This window comes from Pteropus medius, unplaced genomic scaffold, assembly GCF_902729225.1.
Source record: "Pteropus medius unplaced genomic scaffold, Ma_sr-lr_union100, whole genome shotgun sequence".
Lineage (NCBI taxonomy): Eukaryota > Metazoa > Chordata > Mammalia > Chiroptera > Pteropodidae > Pteropus > Pteropus medius.
In genome coordinates this window covers 1,089,817-1,111,713 of record NW_024352784.1, presented here as the reverse complement: position 1 = coordinate 1,111,713, position 21,897 = coordinate 1,089,817, and the positions used below count along the sequence as shown (strand labels likewise).

General features: G+C 37.5%; 1 protein-coding gene and 2 pseudogenes across 1 annotated transcript; all 3 read left to right on the top strand.

The window, feature by feature from the left end:
• Positions 1–4,171: 4,171 nt before the first annotated feature.
• LOC120590127 (olfactory receptor 51B6) lies at positions 4,172–5,110 on the top strand. Its single transcript, XM_039847762.1, has one exon. The coding sequence runs from the start codon at positions 4,172–4,174 to the stop codon at positions 5,108–5,110; it is 939 nt and encodes a 312-aa protein (XP_039703696.1).
• A 9,164-nt stretch (positions 5,111–14,274) lies between these two features.
• Positions 14,275–14,393, top strand: LOC120590571 (uncharacterized; annotated as a pseudogene).
• A 3,143-nt stretch (positions 14,394–17,536) lies between these two features.
• Positions 17,537–18,502, top strand: LOC120590475 (olfactory receptor 51B6-like; annotated as a pseudogene).
• The last annotated feature ends 3,395 nt before the right edge of the window (positions 18,503–21,897 follow it).

Below are 21,897 nucleotides of genomic sequence, written 5' to 3'. Positions count from 1 at the left end.
TTCTTATGCAGAACATGGAGATAGGAGTTGTAGAGAGAGGAATAAGGGGAAATAAAGACCTGGGTAGGAGAGCTCTCCTTTCCATGAGAAAGTGCTCTGGGTGCCCATTGGCTTCAGCCAGACATCAAAACTAGAGAAAAGAGGATGTGTGGGAGATTTTACTTCACCAAAACGAATGTCCTGCTCTCCTATAATTTACACACATTCCTCATTATAGGGATAGTGGTTGGGAGTTCTCATACACAGCTGAGGAAAAAGTGCTCCCTTAAGAAATCTATTTCAGTTCAAATCTCTAACTGGTCTACGTTATGTAAATAGGTATGCTGATAGATATAAATAACTAATCACTCTCCTAACAACAGGGCTGAAGTAAAAAGACACAGACAGAGACCTTGGGGACTGCTATTCAAAGCTCAGATCTCCAAAGCCGAGGGTAAAAATAAGGATACAAGAGATGGAAGGAGAGAGGGATGAAGAAAGTGAGGGAAGATAGAGAGGGAGGGTCAATGGGTAACCTAAATCAAGACTGGACCCTGGAGAGGAGCTTCTAAAATAAATATTCCTACCAGACAGGATTTTGTGCAGATTATGAAAGGAGTGGCATCATGACTAAATCCTTGATAAAGCTAAGGATTCCAGATTCATGACTGTGGTACTGATGAATTGGAGAAAACCAAAATTCAGGTCGGTGAGGGTATCTATTGAATCTTGTCTCTGGCACCTCACTGCAGGCATCAGGGTAGAGAGAGCAGGAAATAGAGATCTGGTTTCTCAGCAAGATAAAAGTGATAGTATTATGTGTCAAGAGATTGTGAAGAATAGGTATGGGTCCTTAAGACTCTCCAACATCTTTAAAATCTGGTTTCTTTAAGGATTACCTCCTCAGATGTATAAAGTAAGGACACATGGACTCTGAAACACATGTGGCCAAAAAGAGTTATGGGAGCAAACCAGATGGCGGGTGTAGACTCAGGGATGAATTTTGCATTTCTACTTCTGGTTCTCTCCATATCTGAACTTGCAACCTCTCAGAGCCCCATTCTAAGCCTGTCATTTCTTGCTTGGACTTTTTTTTTCTTGAAGTCCACATAAGCACCAAAGATAGAATTTATTCCAAAAGTGTAAGAAAAGGTAGCTTTGTAATTATCAGAGTTTCAGACACTTTCTGTAGAGAAGTCACCATCTGACTTTCATCTAAGACTGATAAGCCAAGTCAAAATTACTCTTGACTAGAACATGGGCTGTGTGTGCCATTAGATCACAGACAGCAATTTACATAGTCCTATATCTTTAGCACTGGGAAAGAACTCAGAGAGTAATAGGTAGTCTCTGCTGAATTGAAACTATGGCAGAGTTTTTCTTTCTATAGCCCTTATAACACCCCCTCAGGGCATTTCTGGGTGCCAGGGATACACAGCTGTGTATTCAGAGTCAATCAACCACTTGGTAGGGTATACCAATCAATTTATGTGCTTCGATAATTTGAGAACCTGCTCATAATCAAGCCTGTAAGATGGTCAAAAATCAATTTGTATGTGTAGGCAAACCAATCACTCAGTAACTAAAAAAGAACACAAATTATGTGCTAGGCATTGTGCCAAGAATTAAGTATTGGGAATGGAGCTATCATTGGAAACCTTGAAATAAAATAAACGGAGAATTGATTGCAAATTTGAACTTTGTGGAAAAGACTGATAAGGGACTAAGGTTAGGAGACAAACAAACCGAGGACAGAGGGAGTAAATACTTGAAATAGAAAAAAAAAGTGTCAAGAAAAGTGAAGGGAAAGAGCCCAAAGGAAAATGAGAGAACATGTGAAAGGTAAAAGTCTAAGCAGGATGTCTGGAGTGTCTGCGCGGAACCCACAGTTTATGTGGCAGAATTTGAGATTTTGAGAATTAGCTTCTGATCCATGCAAAACCTAGTTCCTTCTAAGACAGAGACTCTGGGAGATGATGAGTGACTGTAGAAATGAAGAAAAGCCTAGGATTTTTAACCTCTCCGGAATTCACAGATAATCTCATGTACCACAAAGACAGCTCTGAGTAAATTGAGCAAAAATGCTGTTTTTCAGTATGGAAACAGAAAAAAATGGCAGCAAGCTTGCTTGTACTCCTAAATACTACAAAGATTTCATTCATTTCTGGAGTCTTTCTAATCCATAGTGCATAAAAAAAAACCTCTCATTCACTTAATGCATCTGTCACCTAGGACATGTAAACAATATGACTTTATAGAATGGGGGGAATAGGTTATTGTAAGGATTCTGCGGAAAAAAAAATGATGCACATGTACTGTCCTAGTGTCTTGACATGAAATGGAAACTCAGCAATTATTTATTTCTTTCATTTGCCTTTGAACTCTATCTTCCTTGTCTGGTGGCCCCACCCTCCCCACTCCTGCTTCTTTAACCCTGAATACACTGAGTGTTTTCCGAGCCTTTGAAGACAGAGCTGTTTTTCCCTCAAACTATTTCTGTCCCAGAGCTCCAGGTGTAATGTCATCTGTAGCTACCTTCAGAAGTCCCTACCCACACTCACCACTCTCCTTCTCTCCTTTCCCTTTCTGCTCAGACACATCATCTTTTATCCACTAGTCAGATCAACTTTAGCTTAATACTTTCAGTTACAGTCAAACCTAGGCTCCTCAAAACCCCATCATCTTATATTTCTTCCTAGGCTTCTTAAAAAAATTGACATGTCTCAGTATCAATGACTAAAATTGATGTATACCCACCAGGTAGAGAGTGAAGAGGCTCTTCTCAGTGATAACAAAACTTCAAAAGTGAAGAATAATTTATTTCTGGCAAAGCTCTTTCTCATTTGCAATTTCAGTCTATTCTTACACCATTCACCAAGAGCATGACTGGATGGAAATCACTACAGCCACTTAAATATAGTGAAACCAAAGCCCAAGATTAAATGACTTTCTCAATATCATTATTGTCACAAAGTAGCAGAGCCAGAACTTCAACCAACATCTTCTAAAGGTAAAAGCCTGGTGATCTTACAAACACGTTTTCATAGGCAAAGAGGAGTCTGGGAAGTCGTGCATTAAATTTACACCAAGATGTTCTTTGTAAAGCACATGAGATATACAGCCCATACTAACCTTAATAGAAGGTGGCCCCATTTTTCTCTGGCTAATGCCAGAGACACCAATGCACGCTTTTTTTCCTCACAGAAATTGGCTGCCTGCACCAGTTAATACCTTAAAATTCAAATGTCAGAGTCTTCCCACTTATGTGAAGTCTCAGTAGACTCCATAGCTTTTAAAAAAATGTTTTCCTTGAACTTGCTTAAATAATTAATTTGTATCTCCAAATAGGTGGTTATCTAACAGGAATTTATCTTGTACTGTTAATAAATAATGCTCTCAAATGCTTATCATAAAATCCACCTTTATTGCTCATTTTTGTATCTGTTATGAAATTTTGAATTCTTTGAGACATAGCACAACAATAACTAAGGTATTATGATGCTAGGCAACATGGATTTTGAGGTCTACATATTAAAAATAAACCTATACAATTAACTCATAACATTTTTATAGTCTCCTAAAAGTCTCTAGAATCTCATCAACTGAATTTCCCCTTCAGATGTATTAGTCTTAGTCTTTCCCTCAAATCAACTAAGTCTATTTTATTTTATTTATTTTCTTGTTTATGTATTTATTATTTGTTTGTTTTGCCCTAGGCTGTTAATACCTGTTCTTCCAATGCTTCTCAGAATCAATTTTTGACTGGTCATCTAGGTTTCATACATTCTGGGAAACCTTGAAATCTTCTCTCGAAACCAACAGTCAAGATAAGGAGCACCATGAAAAACATCCTGTAAGTTTTGACACTATTATGAAACTATTCGGATATAATGATTTCTTCTTTTATTTTGCCCTTATTTTCTTGCTTATGAAATTTATAAGGACATCGACCAGGTCTATTCTGCATACATTGCTGCATCTCCAGTATATGGTTCATTAACTCTTTATGATCAATCCTGAATAACGTATAGAGTTGTTCGCACATTCTATTCTCCCTAGGAAGCTCTAGAGAATGACTAAATTACCACCTTTACTATTTAAATAGTGTATGAACAGGTGATACACTCAAAAGACAACCAGAGCTCCTGCTGCATTACCTGAAAGGAATATTTTCTTCTTTGAAAGGCCTGCAATGTGGCTCAACACCACTTCTTCCCCATTTCTGCTTACTGGGTTCCCAGGCATGGAGAAGGCACATCACTGGATCTCTGTCCCATTATTGGTAGTTTACATCTCCATACTTCTTGGTAATGTCACCCTTGTCTTTCTCATCAGGAATGACCATAACCTTCATGAGCCCATGTACTATTTCTTAGCTATGTTGGCAACTACAGACCTTGGAGTGACATTGACCACGATGCCCACAGTTCTGGGTGTCCTGTGGTTGAACCACAGAGAGATTGCCCATGGGGCCTGCTTCGCACAAGCCTACTTTATCCATACTCTTTCTATCGTGGAGTCTGGTGTTTTGCTTGCCATGGCCTATGACCGTTTCATTGCCATCCATAACCCTTTGAGATACACTTCCATCCTTACCAACGCCAGGGTAATAAAGATTGGGATAGGGGTATTAACAAGGGCTGGTCTGTCAATTATGCCAATAATCATTCGCCTTCACTGGTTCCCCTATTGTCGGTCTCATGTACTCTCTCATGCTTTCTGTCTCCACCAAGATGTCATCAAGTTAGCCTGTGCTGACATCACCTTCAATCGTCTCTATCCAGTTGTGGTTGTATTTGCAATGGTCTTGTTGGACTTTTTCATCATCTTTTTTTCCTACATTTTGATCCTCAAGACTGTCATGGGCATTGCTTCTGTAGAAGAAAGGGCCAAGGCCCTCAACACATGTGTCTCTCACATCTGCTGTATCCTGGTTTTCTATGTCACTGTAGTTGGTCTGACATTTATCCATCGGTTTGGAAAACATGCTCCTCAAGTGGTCCACATCACAATGAGCTACGTACACTTTCTTTTCCCCCCTTTTATGAACCCTGTCATCTATAGCATTAAAACCAAGCAGATCCAGATCGGAATAATTCGTTTATTCTCTCTGTCTCAAACTAGAGCATAACTTTGACTCATTGCTCTTCAAGTAATAACTAAGGAAACTTGGACAAGTTGATAGCTTTTTGATGGAGGCAACTAAGGAAAGGCATGGTGTTGGAAGTCAACCTCTCTGCTATTTAGATCATCTTATGCTGCCTATTTATTGCTGAGTTGTATATAATACATGCAGGCAACACTAACATATATCTCAAGTTTCCATCTGATTTTCTGTTTTCCCAACTAACTCACCCTGTTTGGTGAGTCTATGGCACCTGATATATTATTCTTGGATCTATGGTATGGGTCACCAGTGTTTGAGACAAATCCTATTATTTTATCATATGTTCTGCATGTATTGGCTCTGATACACCTAACAGTTACAGTCTTGACCTCTGACATTCATCTAGTTTTTTCACTTTTATGGAATTAGTTGCTATCTAGAGAATTGCTCTAAATTTTAATGAAATCTACTTGTCCTCAGTTCAATATGCCAACTCTAGGGAGAGTATACCTAAGTCTGTTCAGCTAAATTTTTGAGAAACATTTATTAAATATTTTTATTGATTACTATTGTTAATAATATATGTAAATATATGTACATAATATAATAATAGAGAAGTAATTGTATAATACTAAACAGATATAATTCCTCATCCAGATAGCCATTATCTTAATGAGTTATTCTCAGATACTACTGAACAGAGATATGTATTTTCAGATAGTAAAGTGGTATTATGGTTCCAGTTTGGAATAATGTTATAGATAAGACTGGGTGGATATTCCTGAAATGTACAAAATATCAGAGTTGAGAAAGAGCTGGTCATATGTGTAAGTGAGGGGAAAAGGAGAGGATGGAGGCAATGCTTGTGACTAGAAAAAAGAATGTTCTTTTCTTGCTCCAAATAGCTATCAAAGTTGATTTTGTACACAGTCTAGATGTGGGAGAAAGAGTCAATAGTCCTGTGGCCAGCTGAAGAGCCAGTACTCAAGACTCAAGTGACAGGTCGTAAAGTGAATCAAAAAGATTTCTTTTGAACAGAAGACAGAATATTAAATGGTAGGATTATACAAGGGTTGATCCAGTGACTAGTCACTTTCCTTCATATAGATGGACTCTTTCTCTGGGCTCCATCACACTGGTATTTAAAGTGGTCTCTGACTCTTATCTACTCCTGGTCACAGAAGGTTGAAAATTTCCCAGAATTCTCAGGAGAAACAAGGAGAAAAACAAAGATGAAACCAGATCTTTAGAGCAGCTTCCAGACTAGTAAATGATTTTTACCAGCTCAAGGGATTATTTGCTGGTTTATTCATTTATTTATTCATTTTTACTCAGTTGGCTTTGTGTCTGTAATTTGTGTGACATTTGTATTTGTCCTTTCATAGCTTTCATACTGTGTGCTCCAGGAGAATAATGATATTATAGATCTTTCCCTATGGTATTACAGTAACAGAGATAATCTTTAATAAAATACAAATTTTTGATTAAACTGAATGAAATTCGAAGGGATGTATGTTTCCTTGTGTGTCTGTTGGTTCTTCTCTTTATGTCTTTGTTATTATGCCCTGTAATTCCCTCAAATATTTGGGCATCCTAAGCCATATTCTCACCTAATATCCTGAAAAACTTTAAGTCAGAGTTTATTCTTTCCTCATGGTCTTGGGAAAGACTTCAAGGGGATCTAAGTTTCATAAGAGGAAATATTTCTTGACTTTCTAGGCCTAGTAATCCTGAGATCTGCTGTAGAAGACTAATATAAAGGGTATTGGATAACAAAATATTTTATAAAGCCCGTCAAATGGGTACATTTGATTGACACTCTCAAAGGTTTCTTTTTTCTCTTCCTGTTCTTCCTTATATTAAAGAGATGGGATAGAGAGATCACAGAAAGAGCTTATAAGAAATACAGGACTGGAAAGTTCAGTTTCTCTTTGAAAGAATTAATCCTATGAAACAGAGCAGAGCTCAGGGATCATGATGGGCGCAGTTGAACATCTCAAGAGTAGGGTCAAGGGAGGTAGGTGGGAAACTTTCCTGATAGATTAGTTTATAATCACATGTGCTTCAATGTAGAGTTAAAGTCCTGGGAGTTCTCAAAAACAAAAACAAAAACAAAAAAAATATCTGGAGCAAAAAGGCTACCTTCTCTACGTTTTCTTTCCTATCCATATGTTTAAAATGAATTGTCTTCCTGGTAACAAAGGTAATATCCAAACCAGGACACAGATGAGGCTTTGGGAGACCACTGTTCTCAAGTTCCAAATCCCCAAGGCTAGAGGGACAAACAAGGAGGGAGGAGGCAGAAACAGGCCTTGGGGAGGACCTTCTGCAACAAATCCTCCTTGACGCTTAGCTTCTGAGTGTGATCTAAAAAGGTGATATTAGATCCAAAAACAGGCTCAGGGTTCCAGGGTCACATTTATGGCACCAATGAACACAAGACTGAAGAACAAACGGGTCATTATGTGGCTCTGGTGTGTCTTTTCCTGGAAAGCTCAGTATTGATAGCAGGGTATGGCAGGGCAGGGTAGGTATAGAGAGTTAGTTTTTTGGAGCTTACAGAGAAAGGAAGTAGTATGTCAGTCAAGAGATGATGGGGCATAGGATTATATCCCAAAGGCTCCCCCAAAACGCTGCTTCTGAATAATCACTTCTTACAAATTTTTATAACAAGGAAAAGCTAAAATCTGCCTTCTCCTCTCTAGTAGGCAGATATATTTTGGAAGTAAAAAGCAGAAGATTGATGGGAATAAAGGCAGCTATAGCTGGTGTGATTCAGAACTTTGGAATGTATCATCTGTTTCCTTTATTGCTCTCTTCAGCTGTTTGAACCAGCTTTCTTTTTGCCCGTGTACATTCTACCGCAGGTATTTACTTCCAAGAAGTGTAAATCAGGTTGAGAAGGAGAGGCACTATAATGACCAGGGGTATAGACTAACAGGAAGAAAACCTTGTCAAATAGACCAGTCTCAGAATAAAGCGGAGTCAGACTTTGAGGACTTTGATATTAGATACTCTGCTTTAAATTGCTGCACATTTCCAGAAGTAAACAGGAAATAACTGTGTAAATCCTATAAACTAAAGGCAGAAGAGATCTTCATTGTTCACTCCCTTCCACGTTGAAGTACAGGCACTACAGATTTTGAGGATCTCAAACCCCACACAGAGATAGGGAGTGATAGCAGATCTGGTGTCGGGGTGGAGTGGGTAGGGGAAGGTGGTCACCATGTTTACCAACAAGTGTGCTACCCAAGTGAAAACACTCCTGGATGCTTTGGATAAAAGGCCATTTAGAGTCAGTATTCACTAATAAGTTCAAGAATTTAATGTATCTGTAGGTTGGATGATCATTTCATGCCTTTGAAAAAGTATAAATTACTCACTGAGCCTTATAAAGAAAAATTGGTGATTAAATAAAGTCTACTAGATACCTTGTATCAGAATAGTGTTGTTAGTTACAGATTACCTACTCAGACAACAGAGATGAGGTCAGAAATGAAAAAGAAGAGAAGAAAGAGTACAAGGCTGACAGGGATTGGAGGGATGAAGTTTGGAAAGAAGAAGAAAAAGGAAGCCAAAGAAAGGCAAATGTAAAGCTGGTCACATAAAGTCGATATTTGAAAACATGGTGGAGTGAGAGACATCCCCAGATCTCTCCCCTTGAAACGATAATAAACTGAACATCTAAAACTCAACAAAAACACCCAAACTGCATGCCAGCACATCTGAGCATGCATGGGATCTGTGCATGAGCTACCACAAGTCAGAACCCCAGGTGTCAGATGGTGGACTGGAAGAAATAAAGAAGCTGCTTCTTGCAGCTGTGAAACTCCCTGCAGGAAGAAGGAAAGGAAAGAAAGAGCGGAGAGTTCTCTGAACAGCCCTGCCTGGGAAAGCTGTGAGCTCCCCACAACCGGCCAGTGGTAGGACCCAGTCATCACGGCAGAAGACAGAGAAGCAGGACGGCAGAGAAACAACAGTAGAGTTTTACCTGCTGTGGTTGCAAAACCGAAGCTGAGCTGCAGCCCCCAACTCTCAACCCAGAGGTCCCCTCTCAGCATATTCTCTGAGACCAAACACCACAGAGTCCCAGGGGAATCTGAGCAAATGCTACCAGAACTGTTGCTAACACTGACAGGGACAGAAACTGAGGGTAGTGAGTGTGATTAAATATCTATCAGAAAATAAAAAGGAATTTTTAAAGCTTTATATAAAGCAGAGATCCAAGAACCTTAGACGCCACCAACTGGAAATCAAAAGAAAAGCACCTTCTTTGCAACAGGCTAAAGAGAGACCTTTATATAATAAATCTTCTTTCTGGAAAAAAAGTAGAATACATTTCCATTAATGCCCAAGCAGAGAAATAGTCCATTAAACACCATGAACAACCAAGGTGACAAGGCATCTCAGAAAGAAAGAGAAAAATCTCCAGAAAATAAGCTTACAGACATAGAAATATGCAATTTAAATGACAGAGAATTTAGAATGATACTTCTGAAAAAACTCAGTGAGTTCCGAAACGAATCATATCAACGATTTCAGGAATTGAACAAACAACTAGATGAGCAGAACAAGGAGATTGACACCCTCAAGAAGAACAGAATAGATCTTCTGGAGATGAAGAACACACTGCAAGAGTTGAAAAATGAAACAGAAAGCTTGAGAAATAGAGTTGACTAAATGGAGGAAAGGATCAGTGACATCTAAGACAGAAATCTAGAAATAAATCAGAAGGAAGGAGAGAGAAACCAAAGAATGTAAAATAACATAAGAGAAATACAAGAACTAGCTGATACCATCAAGAGAGGAAACATAAGAATAATGGGCATTACCGAAGGTGAGGAAAAGGAGCAGGGACTAGAAAGCATTTTCAGCCAAATAGTGGACGAGAATTTCCCAAATCTAAGGAATTAGCTAGAGCTCGGAAGTCAAGAAGTCAACGGAAAACTCAGTTATCTCAACCCAAAGGCCTTCATCAAGACACATTGTATTAAAATTATCAAAAATCAACGACAAAGACAGAATTCTCAGGGTAGCCAGGGAAAAGAAGATGATAACTTATGAAGGAAAGCACATTAGATTATTCTCAGACTTCTCAGTGCAGACCTTACAAGCCAGAAAGGAATAGAATCAAATATTTAAACTATTAAGTGAAAGGAACTACCAGCTTAGAATAATATATCCAGCTAAGCTCTCCTTTAGATATGAAGGAGAAACTAAGATCATTCAGACATACAAAAATTGAGAGAATTCTCCACTATGAAGCCTGCACTACAGGAAATACTGAAAGGAGTCAGTTCACCTAAAACGAAATGATAAAAATAAATAAATAATTAGGAGTAAAGTGACTATCAGGCAAATAGAGGCACAAGAGTGCAACTGTTACTAAGAAGAGGGCATTATAAGGTGCAATAATAAGAAGAGAATTGTTATAACAAGAGAGTAATGAATGTTCAGCATACATAGGGACACATTGAGATAACAATGACTGAAAAGGGGAGGATTCAAAGATCCAAATAAGGAAAAGGGAATGGAGATAAGGCACATGTAGAAGAAAAGGAATAATTGTATATATATATATATATATATATATATATATATTTAAAACTATCCTTTATATATTCATAATGGTAACCACACATCAAAGATTCAGAACTAACGTATATAACATAAAACAAGAACCAGAGACAAAACCTACAAAAGCCAACCAAAATAAAGAAAACAGAAACACAAGGACAAGGAAGTAATGGAAATACTGAGTTACCAGAAAGCAAAAGATAAAATGGCTATAAGAAGACCTCATATTTCAATAATCACCCTAAATGTAAATGGACTGAACTCACCAATAAAAAGGCACAGAGTTGCAGAATGAATTAAAAAACAGAATCCAACCATATGTTGCCTCCAGGAGACACATCTCAGCTCCAAAAACGAATATAGACTCAAAGTGAAAGGGCGGAAAATGATATTTCAAGCAAATGGCATTAAGAGAAAAGAGGGAGTTGCGGTACTAATATCAGATGAAATAGACTTCAAAATAAAAAAGGTAAAGAAAGATACCGTGGGACATCTCATAATGATAAAAGGAATCATGCACCAAGAAGACATAACACTTATTAATATCTATGCTCAAAATCAGGGAGCTCTGAAATATTTAAAGTGATTACTAACAGAACTAAAGAGAGAAACTGACCAAAACACTATCGAAGTAGGGGACCTAAATACCACACTGTCAGAAATGGACAGATCATCCAAATAGAATATCGATAAGGAAATAACATCCTTAAATGACACATTAGACCAACTGGACATAACTGATATTTACAGAGCCTTCCATCCCAAAACAGCTGCCTATACATTCTTCTCTAGTGCACATGAAACATTCTCAAGAATTGACCACATACTGGGACACAGAAATAGCCTCAACAAATAAAAGAGGATTGAAATCATACCAACCATATTCTCTGATCATAATGCTTTGAAATAGAGATCAACTGCAAAAAGAAATCAGAAAGAACCACAAATACATAGAGATTAAACAGCATGCTACTGAAGAATAACTGGGTCAGAGAAGAAATAATAAGGGAAATAAAGAGATATATAGAAATGAATGGTAATGATAGTATAACATATCAAAACTTCTGGGACACGGCAAAAGCTGTCATAAGAGGAAAGTTCATATCATTACAGGCCTATATTCAAAAACAAGAATGAGCCCAAATAAACAACCTAACAATTCATTTCAAATAACTGGAGTAGGAAAAACAAATGAAGCCTAAAGTCAGCAGAAGGAAAAAAATCAAAATTAGAGCAGAAATAAATTAAATTGAAAACAAAACAAAAAAAATAGAAAAAATAAATGCAACAAAGAGCTGCTTCTTTGAGAAGCTTCATGAAATTGACAAAGCCCTGGCTAGACTCACTAAAGAAAAAAGAGAAAGAACACAAATCAACAAAATCAGAGATGAAAGAGGGGAAATTACGACTGATATCGCAGAAATACAAAGAATCATACAAGAATACTATGAAAAAGTATATAACAGCAAATTTAATAACCTTGAAGAAATGGACCAGTGCTTAGAAAAAAAAAACCTTCCTACAGTGAATCAAGATAAATTGGAAAATCTAAATAGACAGATCAGCAGTATGGAAATTGAAACAATCATCAAAAACGTACCAAAAAGTAAAAGTCCAGGACCTGATAGCTTTACCAGGAATTCTATCAAACATTCAAAAAAGTTTTATATCTATTTTCCTCAAACTCATCCAAAAAATTGAAGAGGAGGCAATACTTCCCAACTCATTTTATGAGGCCAATATTACTCTGATACCAAAACTTGGTAAAGATAACACAAAAAAAGAAAACTACAGACCAATATCTCTCATGCACAGATGCAAAAATCTTAAATAAGATACTAGTGAACCGAATAAAGCAACATATTAAAAAGATTATACACCATGATCCGTGAAGTGGGCTTCATCTCAGGGGCACAGGGATAATTCAACATATGCAAATCGATTAACGTGATATTGACATAAATTAAAAAATAAGAATCATATGATCATATCAATAGATGCAGAAAAAGCCTTTGACAAGATACAGCACCCATTTATGATCAAAACACTTAACAAAATTGGCATAGAAGGAAAACACTTTAACATAATAAAGGTTGTATACGACAAACTCTAAGCCAACATTATACTTAATGGTGAAAAACTAAAAACCTTCCCTCTAAAATCAGGAACAAGGCAACGCTGTCCACTATTGCTCCTCTTATTCAATATAACATTGGAAGTCCTAGCAAGGGCCATCAGACAAGAGAAAGATATAAAAGGCATCTAAATAGGAAACTAAGAAGTCAAACTGTCACTATTTGTGGATGACATGATTTTCTGTATTGAAAACCCTAAAGACTCCACAAGAACACTACTAGAAACAATAAGCAAATACAGTAAAGTCTCTGGATACAAAGTCAACATTCAAAAATCCATAGCGTTCTTATACTCTAATAATGAAGTGTCAGAAAAAGAAGTGGAAAAAATTATTCCTTTGGCAACTGCAACAAAAAGAACAAAATACCTAGGAATAAATTTAACGAAACTAGTGAAGGATCTATATAATGAAAACTACAAGACCCTATTAAAAGAAATCGAAGAAGATGCAAAGAAATACAAAGATATTTCGTGTTCTTGGATTGAAAGAATCACATAGTTAAAATTACCATATTACCTAAAACATTATACAGATTTAATGCAATCCCCATCAAAATCCCATCAGCATTTTTTAAAGAAATGGAATAAAAAGTCATAAGATTTGTATGAAAGCACAAAAGATCCCAAACTGCCAAAGCCATCCTGAGAAAAAAGAATGAGGCTGAGGGCATTACTCTGCCTGACTTAAATTATACTACAAAGCAACAGTAATCAAAACAGCATGCTATTGGCAGAAAAACAGACACACGGACCAATGGAACAGAATCGAGAGTCCAGAAGTAAACCCATATTTATATGGGAAAATAATTTCTGACAAAAAAGCCAAAAGCATACAGTGGAGAAAGGAAAGCCTCTTTAATATGTGATGCTGGGAAAACTGGAAAGCCACCTGCAAAAGAATGAAACTAGATTGTTGTCTATCATCACACACCAAAATTAACTCAAAATGGATTAAGGACCTGAATATAAGACCTCAAACAATAAAATGCATAGAAGAAAACGTAGGAACTAAACTCAAGGACCTTGGACTTAAAGAGGATTTTATGAATTTGACCTCGAAGGGAAGGTAAGTAAAAGCAAAAAAAAGAAAAAAATGACTGGGACTACATCAAACTACAAAGTTTCTGCTCAGCAAAAGAAATCGTCAACAAGGTAAAGGGACAACTATCTCAATGGGAAAATATATTTGTAAGCAATGCCTCCAATAAGAGCTTAACATCCAAAATATACAAAGAACTCATATGACTCAATAATAACAAAAAAAAAAATCAAAAGTTCCAATCAAAAACTGGCAGAGGACCTAAACAGACACTTCTCCCAAGAAGACATACAAATGGCCAACAAATATATGAAAAGATACTCAACATCGCTAGCTATTAGGGAAATGCAAATCAAAACCACAATGAGATACCATCTCACACCTGTTAGAATAGCTATAATCAACAGGACAAGTAATAACAAATGTTGGAGAGGTAGTCTATGGCCATGCTACCCTGAACAAGCCCAATCCTGTCTGATCTCGGAAGCTAAGCAGAGTCAGGCCTGGTTAGTACTTGGATGGGAGACCACCTAGGAAGACTAGGTGCTGTAGGCGTAAAAAATAAAAAATTAAGGGATTGTAAGCTGACAAGTTCCTTGCAATCTGTGAGGTCAACCAAGAGTTACTTTGCCTAAAAAAAAAAAAAAAATGTTGATAGGATGCAGAGAAAATGGAACCCTCATACACTACTGTTGGGACTACAAATTGGTACAGCCACTATGGAAAACAGTATGGAGATTCCTCAAAAAAATAAGAAGTGATCTACCATATGATCCAGCAATCCCTCTACTGGGTATTTACCCCAAAGACTTGAAAACCCATATCTGAAAAGATATTTGCACACTGATGTTCATAGCAGCACTATTTACAGTGGCCAGGACATGAAGGCAACCAAAGTGTCCTACAATAGATGATTGGCTAAAGAAGCTGTGGTACGTATATGCAATGGAATATTACTCAGCCATAAGAAGAGATGAAATACTGCTATTTGCTACAACATGGATGGACTTCAAGATAATCATTCTAAGCGAAATAAGCCAGACTGAAAAAGTAGAAAATCACATGGTATCACTTATATGTGGATATAAACCTAAAAGCAACAAATGAACAGGACAAACAGAGACTCAGGGGCATGGACAATGGACTAGTGGTTACCAGAGGGTAGGGGGTGGGAGAGGAGGGAAGAGGTGGACAGAGTAAAGGGTGCCAAATATAGGGGATTGGGGGAGGGTAAAATGGGTAAAGGGGATCAAATACATGGTAGCTGAAGAAAACTGGACTTCAGGTGGTACACACACAATAGAATATATAGATGTCAAATATAATATACACCTGAATATTATATAATTGTGTTATCCAATGTTACCCCAATAAACTTAATTTAAAAAGCAAATAAAATAAATAAATTTTATAAGTTAAAAAAAAAAAGTTGGTCACATAAATATGTGGTGGGCAGTGTTTCTCCATGAGAAGACACTTAAGAGAAGAGAAATCCAGAGTATCTTCTGGAAGTCTTCAAATTTCTGAAACAGAATAATTAGTTTGACAGTTTTTTATCAATACAGATCTAAAGGGGTCACTAGAGATGAACCTCCAACTCTGTGAGTTGATGGATATACTTTTCAAAGTCATGAGGCAACAGTCTTGGGATTATAGGTCTTTGCAATGTTAAAAAATGATTTAAAAAAACAATTTAGATGAGACAAACTTTATTTACTACTTCTTGAGGCAAACAGTGTTTACTTAGAGAACTGCAAAATGGAACACAAGAAAGGAAGCTTTTATAGAATAAAGAAAAAAGAACAAAGAAGAAAAAAATTAAAAATATCTGATTGGCTGGGGCCACATAGTTAAACTTGTTTGGGGTGAAAAGGTCCAGATTTGCTTGGTGCTGGAGGATTGGCTGACCGGATATACTGCATTTTAGGTCAAACAGAGGTTATACAGGGGCATGAAAGTTGTCTAAGTTTTGCTTTGCTTACAAGGCATTTCAATATCAGTTTTTTGAAAAATGGAGAAAGTAGGAATTTCACAGGCATTCTATTAAGAAGAAAAAGGGAGCATATACAACATATTCAGACCATGTTTGTTGTATCATAGAAAGAAATTTTGCTTTCTAGCTATCTTCCCACTCTGATTCCCCTGCCTCAGCATAGCACAGGAAATAGCACTGACTAGAGTTATGAAAATAGGCAATTCTGACTCATCCTTGTTAAAACAGTTTCCTTTTTTGTTGTTTTTTTTCTCTTTTAAATTTTACATTCTGCTTTTCCTTTTCTGAACTCTACAAAGGCAAAGTCGGCCCCGCCCTCACCCCCAATGGGCTCACCCTCTAAGCCCAATGCTTCAGGCTTCAATTGGTCTGGTCCAAACTTACCAAAGTGCTCCTCAAATTTTCTTACCCCTCACTCCATTAGTAAATTTTCACTAGATTCACTAGGTCCATTTCAGTCACCTTCATCACAAGCCTTCTTAAAACCTCATAATCCTAAATTTCTTCTCCAAAAATTTTGAGCAAATTGGAGTGATTCAACATATCTGAGTGTGAGTGATACTAGTCCACCTCTGCCAAACAAAATGAAAATGGCCTTTTAAAATAATTGTCACAACAACAACAACAAAACCCTCACATTTGCATAATATCTCACCGCTTACAAAGTCCTCTCCCAAATGATATTGTTTACTCTTCACAGAGCAAGATAAAGTTAATTAGTCTCATTTACTTTCAGATGAGGCTCATAGCCTTAGAGTCAAAGAGATTTGACCAAAATTGCATAGTTAAAAATTGGAAGAGCTGAAACTTCAACTAAAGAATTGACTAAAAGTGAAAGTCTCGAGGTCTTGGAGGTTTTGTACATATATATTATGAACTCGCCCTAGAATATTCTTCTTAATTCTCATGGCTATATATTGGTATTTCTCCATGTCCTTACTTCTTCATACCCTATCCAACACTGATAGGGGCATTTAGAAAGTGTAGATGTTTAAGAGCTTTTGCATCTTACCTATGGTAAGAGGGCTACCATGCTAGCCATCTTGTATGATTTTACAAATGAATAAAACTCCCATGATCTAATTATTTGTTACTGTCATTTTGATTTTTCTATATACATTGAGTATCAATTATTTCTTCAAACCCATTCTTGCTTTAGGAATTTCTCCTCTACTCTTCCCTCAGAACAAAATTTTTCCTCCTTTTTACCTGATTCCCACACTTCTGTCAGATATTACATACTCTGGGAAGTTTTCCCTGACCTTGCCCAAATCTTGCCAGATTTTATAAATTTTATAAATCCTTTATTGTATTTTATAAATCCTTTATAAAATTTTATAAATCCTTTATTATATTTTTTAATATTGCTATTATCTCTTTTTCATTCTCTGAATCTATTTCAAGTTTAAGATCCAGAAGAACAAAAACCAGCTCTATCTTGCATACTTACTACTGCATCTTCCTTGCCCTATACATTGCCTGGCACATATATTAGTCACTGCAGTTTTAGTGTTGTTCATATATCTGTTTTGATATCTAAGGTTCTCCTACAAATGAACGCTTCATTGTTTTGGTGTCACTGCAGTTCAGGGAAGATTTACACTAAGTAAAAAAGCAAAAACCACTCTAGGAGAATTTCTGAAGACCTACAGACCTATGCACAGCATTTCCTTAAGAGAAGCTTTATCCTACTTTAATGTCCATCATGGAACCCAACATTAATGCTGGACACTTTCTGCTAACTGGCTTTGTAGGCCTGTAAAAGGCCGATACCGGATCTCCATTCCATTATTTGCAGTCTACATCACCATACTTCTTGACAATGGCATTCTCATATTTCTCATCAGGGATGACCATAACCTCCATGAGCCCATGTACTATTTCTTAGCCATGCTGGCAACCACAGACTTCAGGACGACCCTGATCATAATTCCTATAGTGCTGTGCGTGCTGCGGATGAATCACAGGGAAATCAGCCATGGTGCCTGCTTTCTCCAAGCCTGCTTCCCATAGTCTCCCTATCACAGAGTCTGGAATTTTGCTTGCTATGTCTTATGATCGGTTCATTGCCATCTGCCACCTGCTAAGATGTACTTCCATTCTTACCAATGCTCAAGTAATAAAGATTGGAAGTGGAGTTTTTATGAGAGGATTTGTTCTCATTTGCCCCCCAATATTGCCTCCCTATTGGTTTTCCTATTGCAGATCCCATGTTCTCTCTCACCTATTCTGCCTACATCAGGATGTTATCAAACTAGCCTGTGCTGACATCACCTTCAATCATCTGTATTCTGCTGTGGCAATATTTCCTATGGTCCTACTGAACTGTCTTATAATCTTTTGCTCCAATATTTTGATTTTCAAGACTACCATGAGAATTGTTTCTGGAGAAGAGAGGTCTAAAGCCATTAATACTTGCATCTCACACATCAGCTGCATCTTGGTCATCTATGTCACTATATTTGATTTGATGTTTATCCATTGATTTGGGAAGAATGTTCCCCACCTAGTACACATTGCAATGACCTACATCTATTTCTTTTTTCCTCCTTTTATGAACCCTGTCATCTACAGCATTAAATTAAGCAGATTTGCAGTACTATACTCCAATTATTCTCTCTGCCCCCATAAAGAACACAACATATACTTTCTTTTGACTGGGAAAGGATGAAGAGATTATAAATGTAATGATAACTGGCATAAGTTTCTTAAAAAAACACATTAAAATAAATGGACAATGTCAGAACAAAATGTCTTTCAGATACAATTGTTTTTTTCCAAACTCTTTTTTTTTTTTAATGAGGATAAAATGTAATAAGCCATGTAAAACACTAAACACAGTGCAAGGTATTGGCATGTATTCAGTTGATATTTATTGGGTACTCCAATACTCCCCTCCTTCTAATAGCAGCTCTGATGTGACTCTGAGTTCTGTGGCATGGTCCCACAAATTTAAACAAGTTTCATTCAGGGCTTTTTAAAAATACATTGACCTAATATTCCTTCAACCTTGACTTTTACTGGTTTTTCTTCTTGTATAAAAGTAGTTGCCTTCTCGAGAACATCGTCATCAGTAAAGCAGAGAGTGTCTCTGAGCTAATTTCCAAATGATTGCCATTGAGCACAGTGTACGTATAACACAACTGTACATCTAAATGTTAATGCTCAATTTTTATGTAGTAAGTGAATTAAAATAAAGAAGTAAATTAATTTCTGGTCCAGAGGAAGAATTTTTTTATGAATTTTGATGAGGCAGTGCCAATAAGAAATTCTGTATAATCAGAGCCTGAAGAGGAAATTAATTCATATTGAACTGGACATGAATGGAGCTTGGTGTTTATTCCTCATGTATGCAATATACAGAGGTAAAAACAGGGAAGCTATGTGTGTCTATGTGAGAGAGAATAAAAGGAGTAGACACTTGTACTAGAGGTAGAAGAAGACCTGGGCTGGAGAAGGGTTTCATGACAGGCTGTAGGAATAGCTTTCACCCACATATCATCAGGTGAGGAGGATCTCTGAGCCAGATAAGATCCCATTCTCCATGGCTGCAGTAAGGTGGTTATAGATTCAATACAGGAAGAAGAAAGAGTAAAACTGCCAGGGTTCAACAAGACTTGTGCAGGCCACCTAGTCACAAATTATTTTCCTAAAGATGAAATCAGGGCCCTTGGTTTTATGCAGAAATAGTAGATTCCCTTACCCTGGATCACCAAAGGAAAATAACTCAGAATTTGGGGTGATATGGAGGCAAACTAAATGTGCAAACATGACCATGTCAGACGTTCTGATGCCGTTTACAAGCTATGTAATGTGCCATGTGTGTGACAGGCCCATGAGATTGGCACACCTTTCTGTTTAGGAACACTTGCTACATTTGAAATTCCTCTTCATTGTTTATCTTTCTGCCTCTCCTACTGGACTATAAAACCCACTGTATTCCAGCTACATACACAGTACTTTGAATAGAGTAGGCGCTTAATAAAATGTTACTAAATAAAATACTAAACTAACAGTATGTGATGTTTCTGTGTCTCTCTACTCATATTTCTGCATCTTATAGATACATGATAGATAGATGATAGATAGATAGATATAGGTGACTGTCGTTGGTGCATTCCGCAAGCTGTTTACCCACTCCTATGTGATAAGAGACTCCTCTAAGTGAATAACCTGTCTGCCTGTTTTTTCCTGAACACATATTCAGGATATACCGAAGCCAGCCTCTTAGGACTTCTTTTTCAACTTTCCTTTGTTTCCACTGATGAATTTTAATTTTAATGCAGTTATATGAAACGTTGATTTTTAGTGAATGTTTTTCAATTATCGTAGTCTCCATGTTTTTCTAAGAGCTGCTGGGTACCAAAAAAAAAGAAAACATCTCCTTCCCACAGCAGTCCATTTAGTGTAAGACAGAAAAAGAGACCTTCAATATCAAGTATGTTGATAATAATGCTCGTAATAACCTTGAATTCAAGTTGTGGTTTATTGTGTCCGTCAAAATACATTTTTTTTTTTTTTTTGTCCAGTGAAGAGTTCTGTAGACATTTAGACCACTAGTGCCATGAACTGGGCCTGACCTTAAAATAAGGTTTTTATTATATCATCAGTACATGGAAGTATCTAGTGAACCTGAGGGGCTGGTGGTCACTCAGAAACAGGTTCAGTGTCTTGAGAGCGGTGTTTTGAGAGTCTCATTGGTGTTTGCCCGCTGGAAACCATGGGATTAGAGCATAGAGTAATGGCTCCAGCCTGGCAATATGTTAGCAGAGTTATGAGGCAGAAAATACTGTGATGAGATGTATTTAGATAGAGATAGACTAACAAACAGCTCAGTATATTCTGACCTGCCAGTCAGTATCCATCTTCTCCTCTATGTACAGTAATGGATATGGGTTTACTATCATAAAGAAGTTTTCCCATAAAGCATAGTCATACTTTAAAACATTAGTGAAATACACGTGTCATCTTTTTGCCCTGACAAGGCTCTGGGTATGAAACTGCTACTGGCTTCATGCCATTCCAGGTGCATTGAGGCACTAGTGAGATAACATTGCAATAAAACACACCTGATTGTATCAATACAATCTGATATATTTAAATTACACAGCAATTTGTTTTTTAAATTTATATATAACTTTTAAGGGCAGTGGTTATGGTCTAGATATCACTTCCACCAAAATCAATATTCTCTATAACTTCACACATGTTCAGTTTATGCTGGCTGAATGGCAGGATGAACTTTATGTCCCTGATCATTCTTAGAGGGCCTCTGCCTGCCACGCCGGGGCTTTGAGGGGGTCTGACTGTGGCCATAGAGGCATGAACATAAGCTAGAGAGAAGAAGCTCAACATCCATCTCCAGCACTGGGAACCACAAGAGTTGAAGCACTGCTAGGTGCTAGTTAGAGGGAGACTCAGAATCAATCAACCATCCATGGAGAAGTCAGGCAATCAACCTGTTTGTGGCCACCGGGTAACACAAGAGTGCCTAAGGGAGATGCATTGCTTGTCTAGCTTTGTGCTAAACATTAGGGGACTTATCCATAGGCCCAAGTGGGCAAGATAAAAAACAGTGAGTGAAGAGTACAGGAAAAGCCTCAGGTGGAAAATTAAAGACCAGTGGCATAGAGGGGGCAAAAATGTGAAGGAAGTATAGAAGACAAGGAGGAGAGCCAGGGAGATAGGAGTGAAGATCAGAAAAGGAGCCCAAGGGAAGGCAAGGGAAGATCTGTTTGTGTGTAGAGTGTTAAAGGAAGAAGAGAAATCGGGGTGTTCCCCTGGAACTCAAAGGCTCTGGGATAAAATATTAAATTCAGGAAAATAATTCTTTATCAGTGACTAACCCCTAGGAGTTCCTGTGCATGCAGGGTTGGAAGGATTGAGATGGCGTGCTATCTGAACCATGAGACAACAGGCCCAAACTTTCAGCTCCTCCCAGGAGTCTTATCTCTTGGGCACAGCTTTATGGTCTCCAAGCACTGCCACCTCCCTCTACAGTGAATGATGCAGGATAAAGCCCTCTTGAAACAGGGCAGAGGACAGTCTCTCAAGTTTCATATGGAA

Bases quoted from the DNA above. Each gene is read 5' to 3' on its own strand.
- LOC120590127 (XM_039847762.1), top strand. From the start codon at position 4,172: ATGTGGCTCAACACCACTTCTTCCCCATTTCTGCTTACTGGGTTCCCA.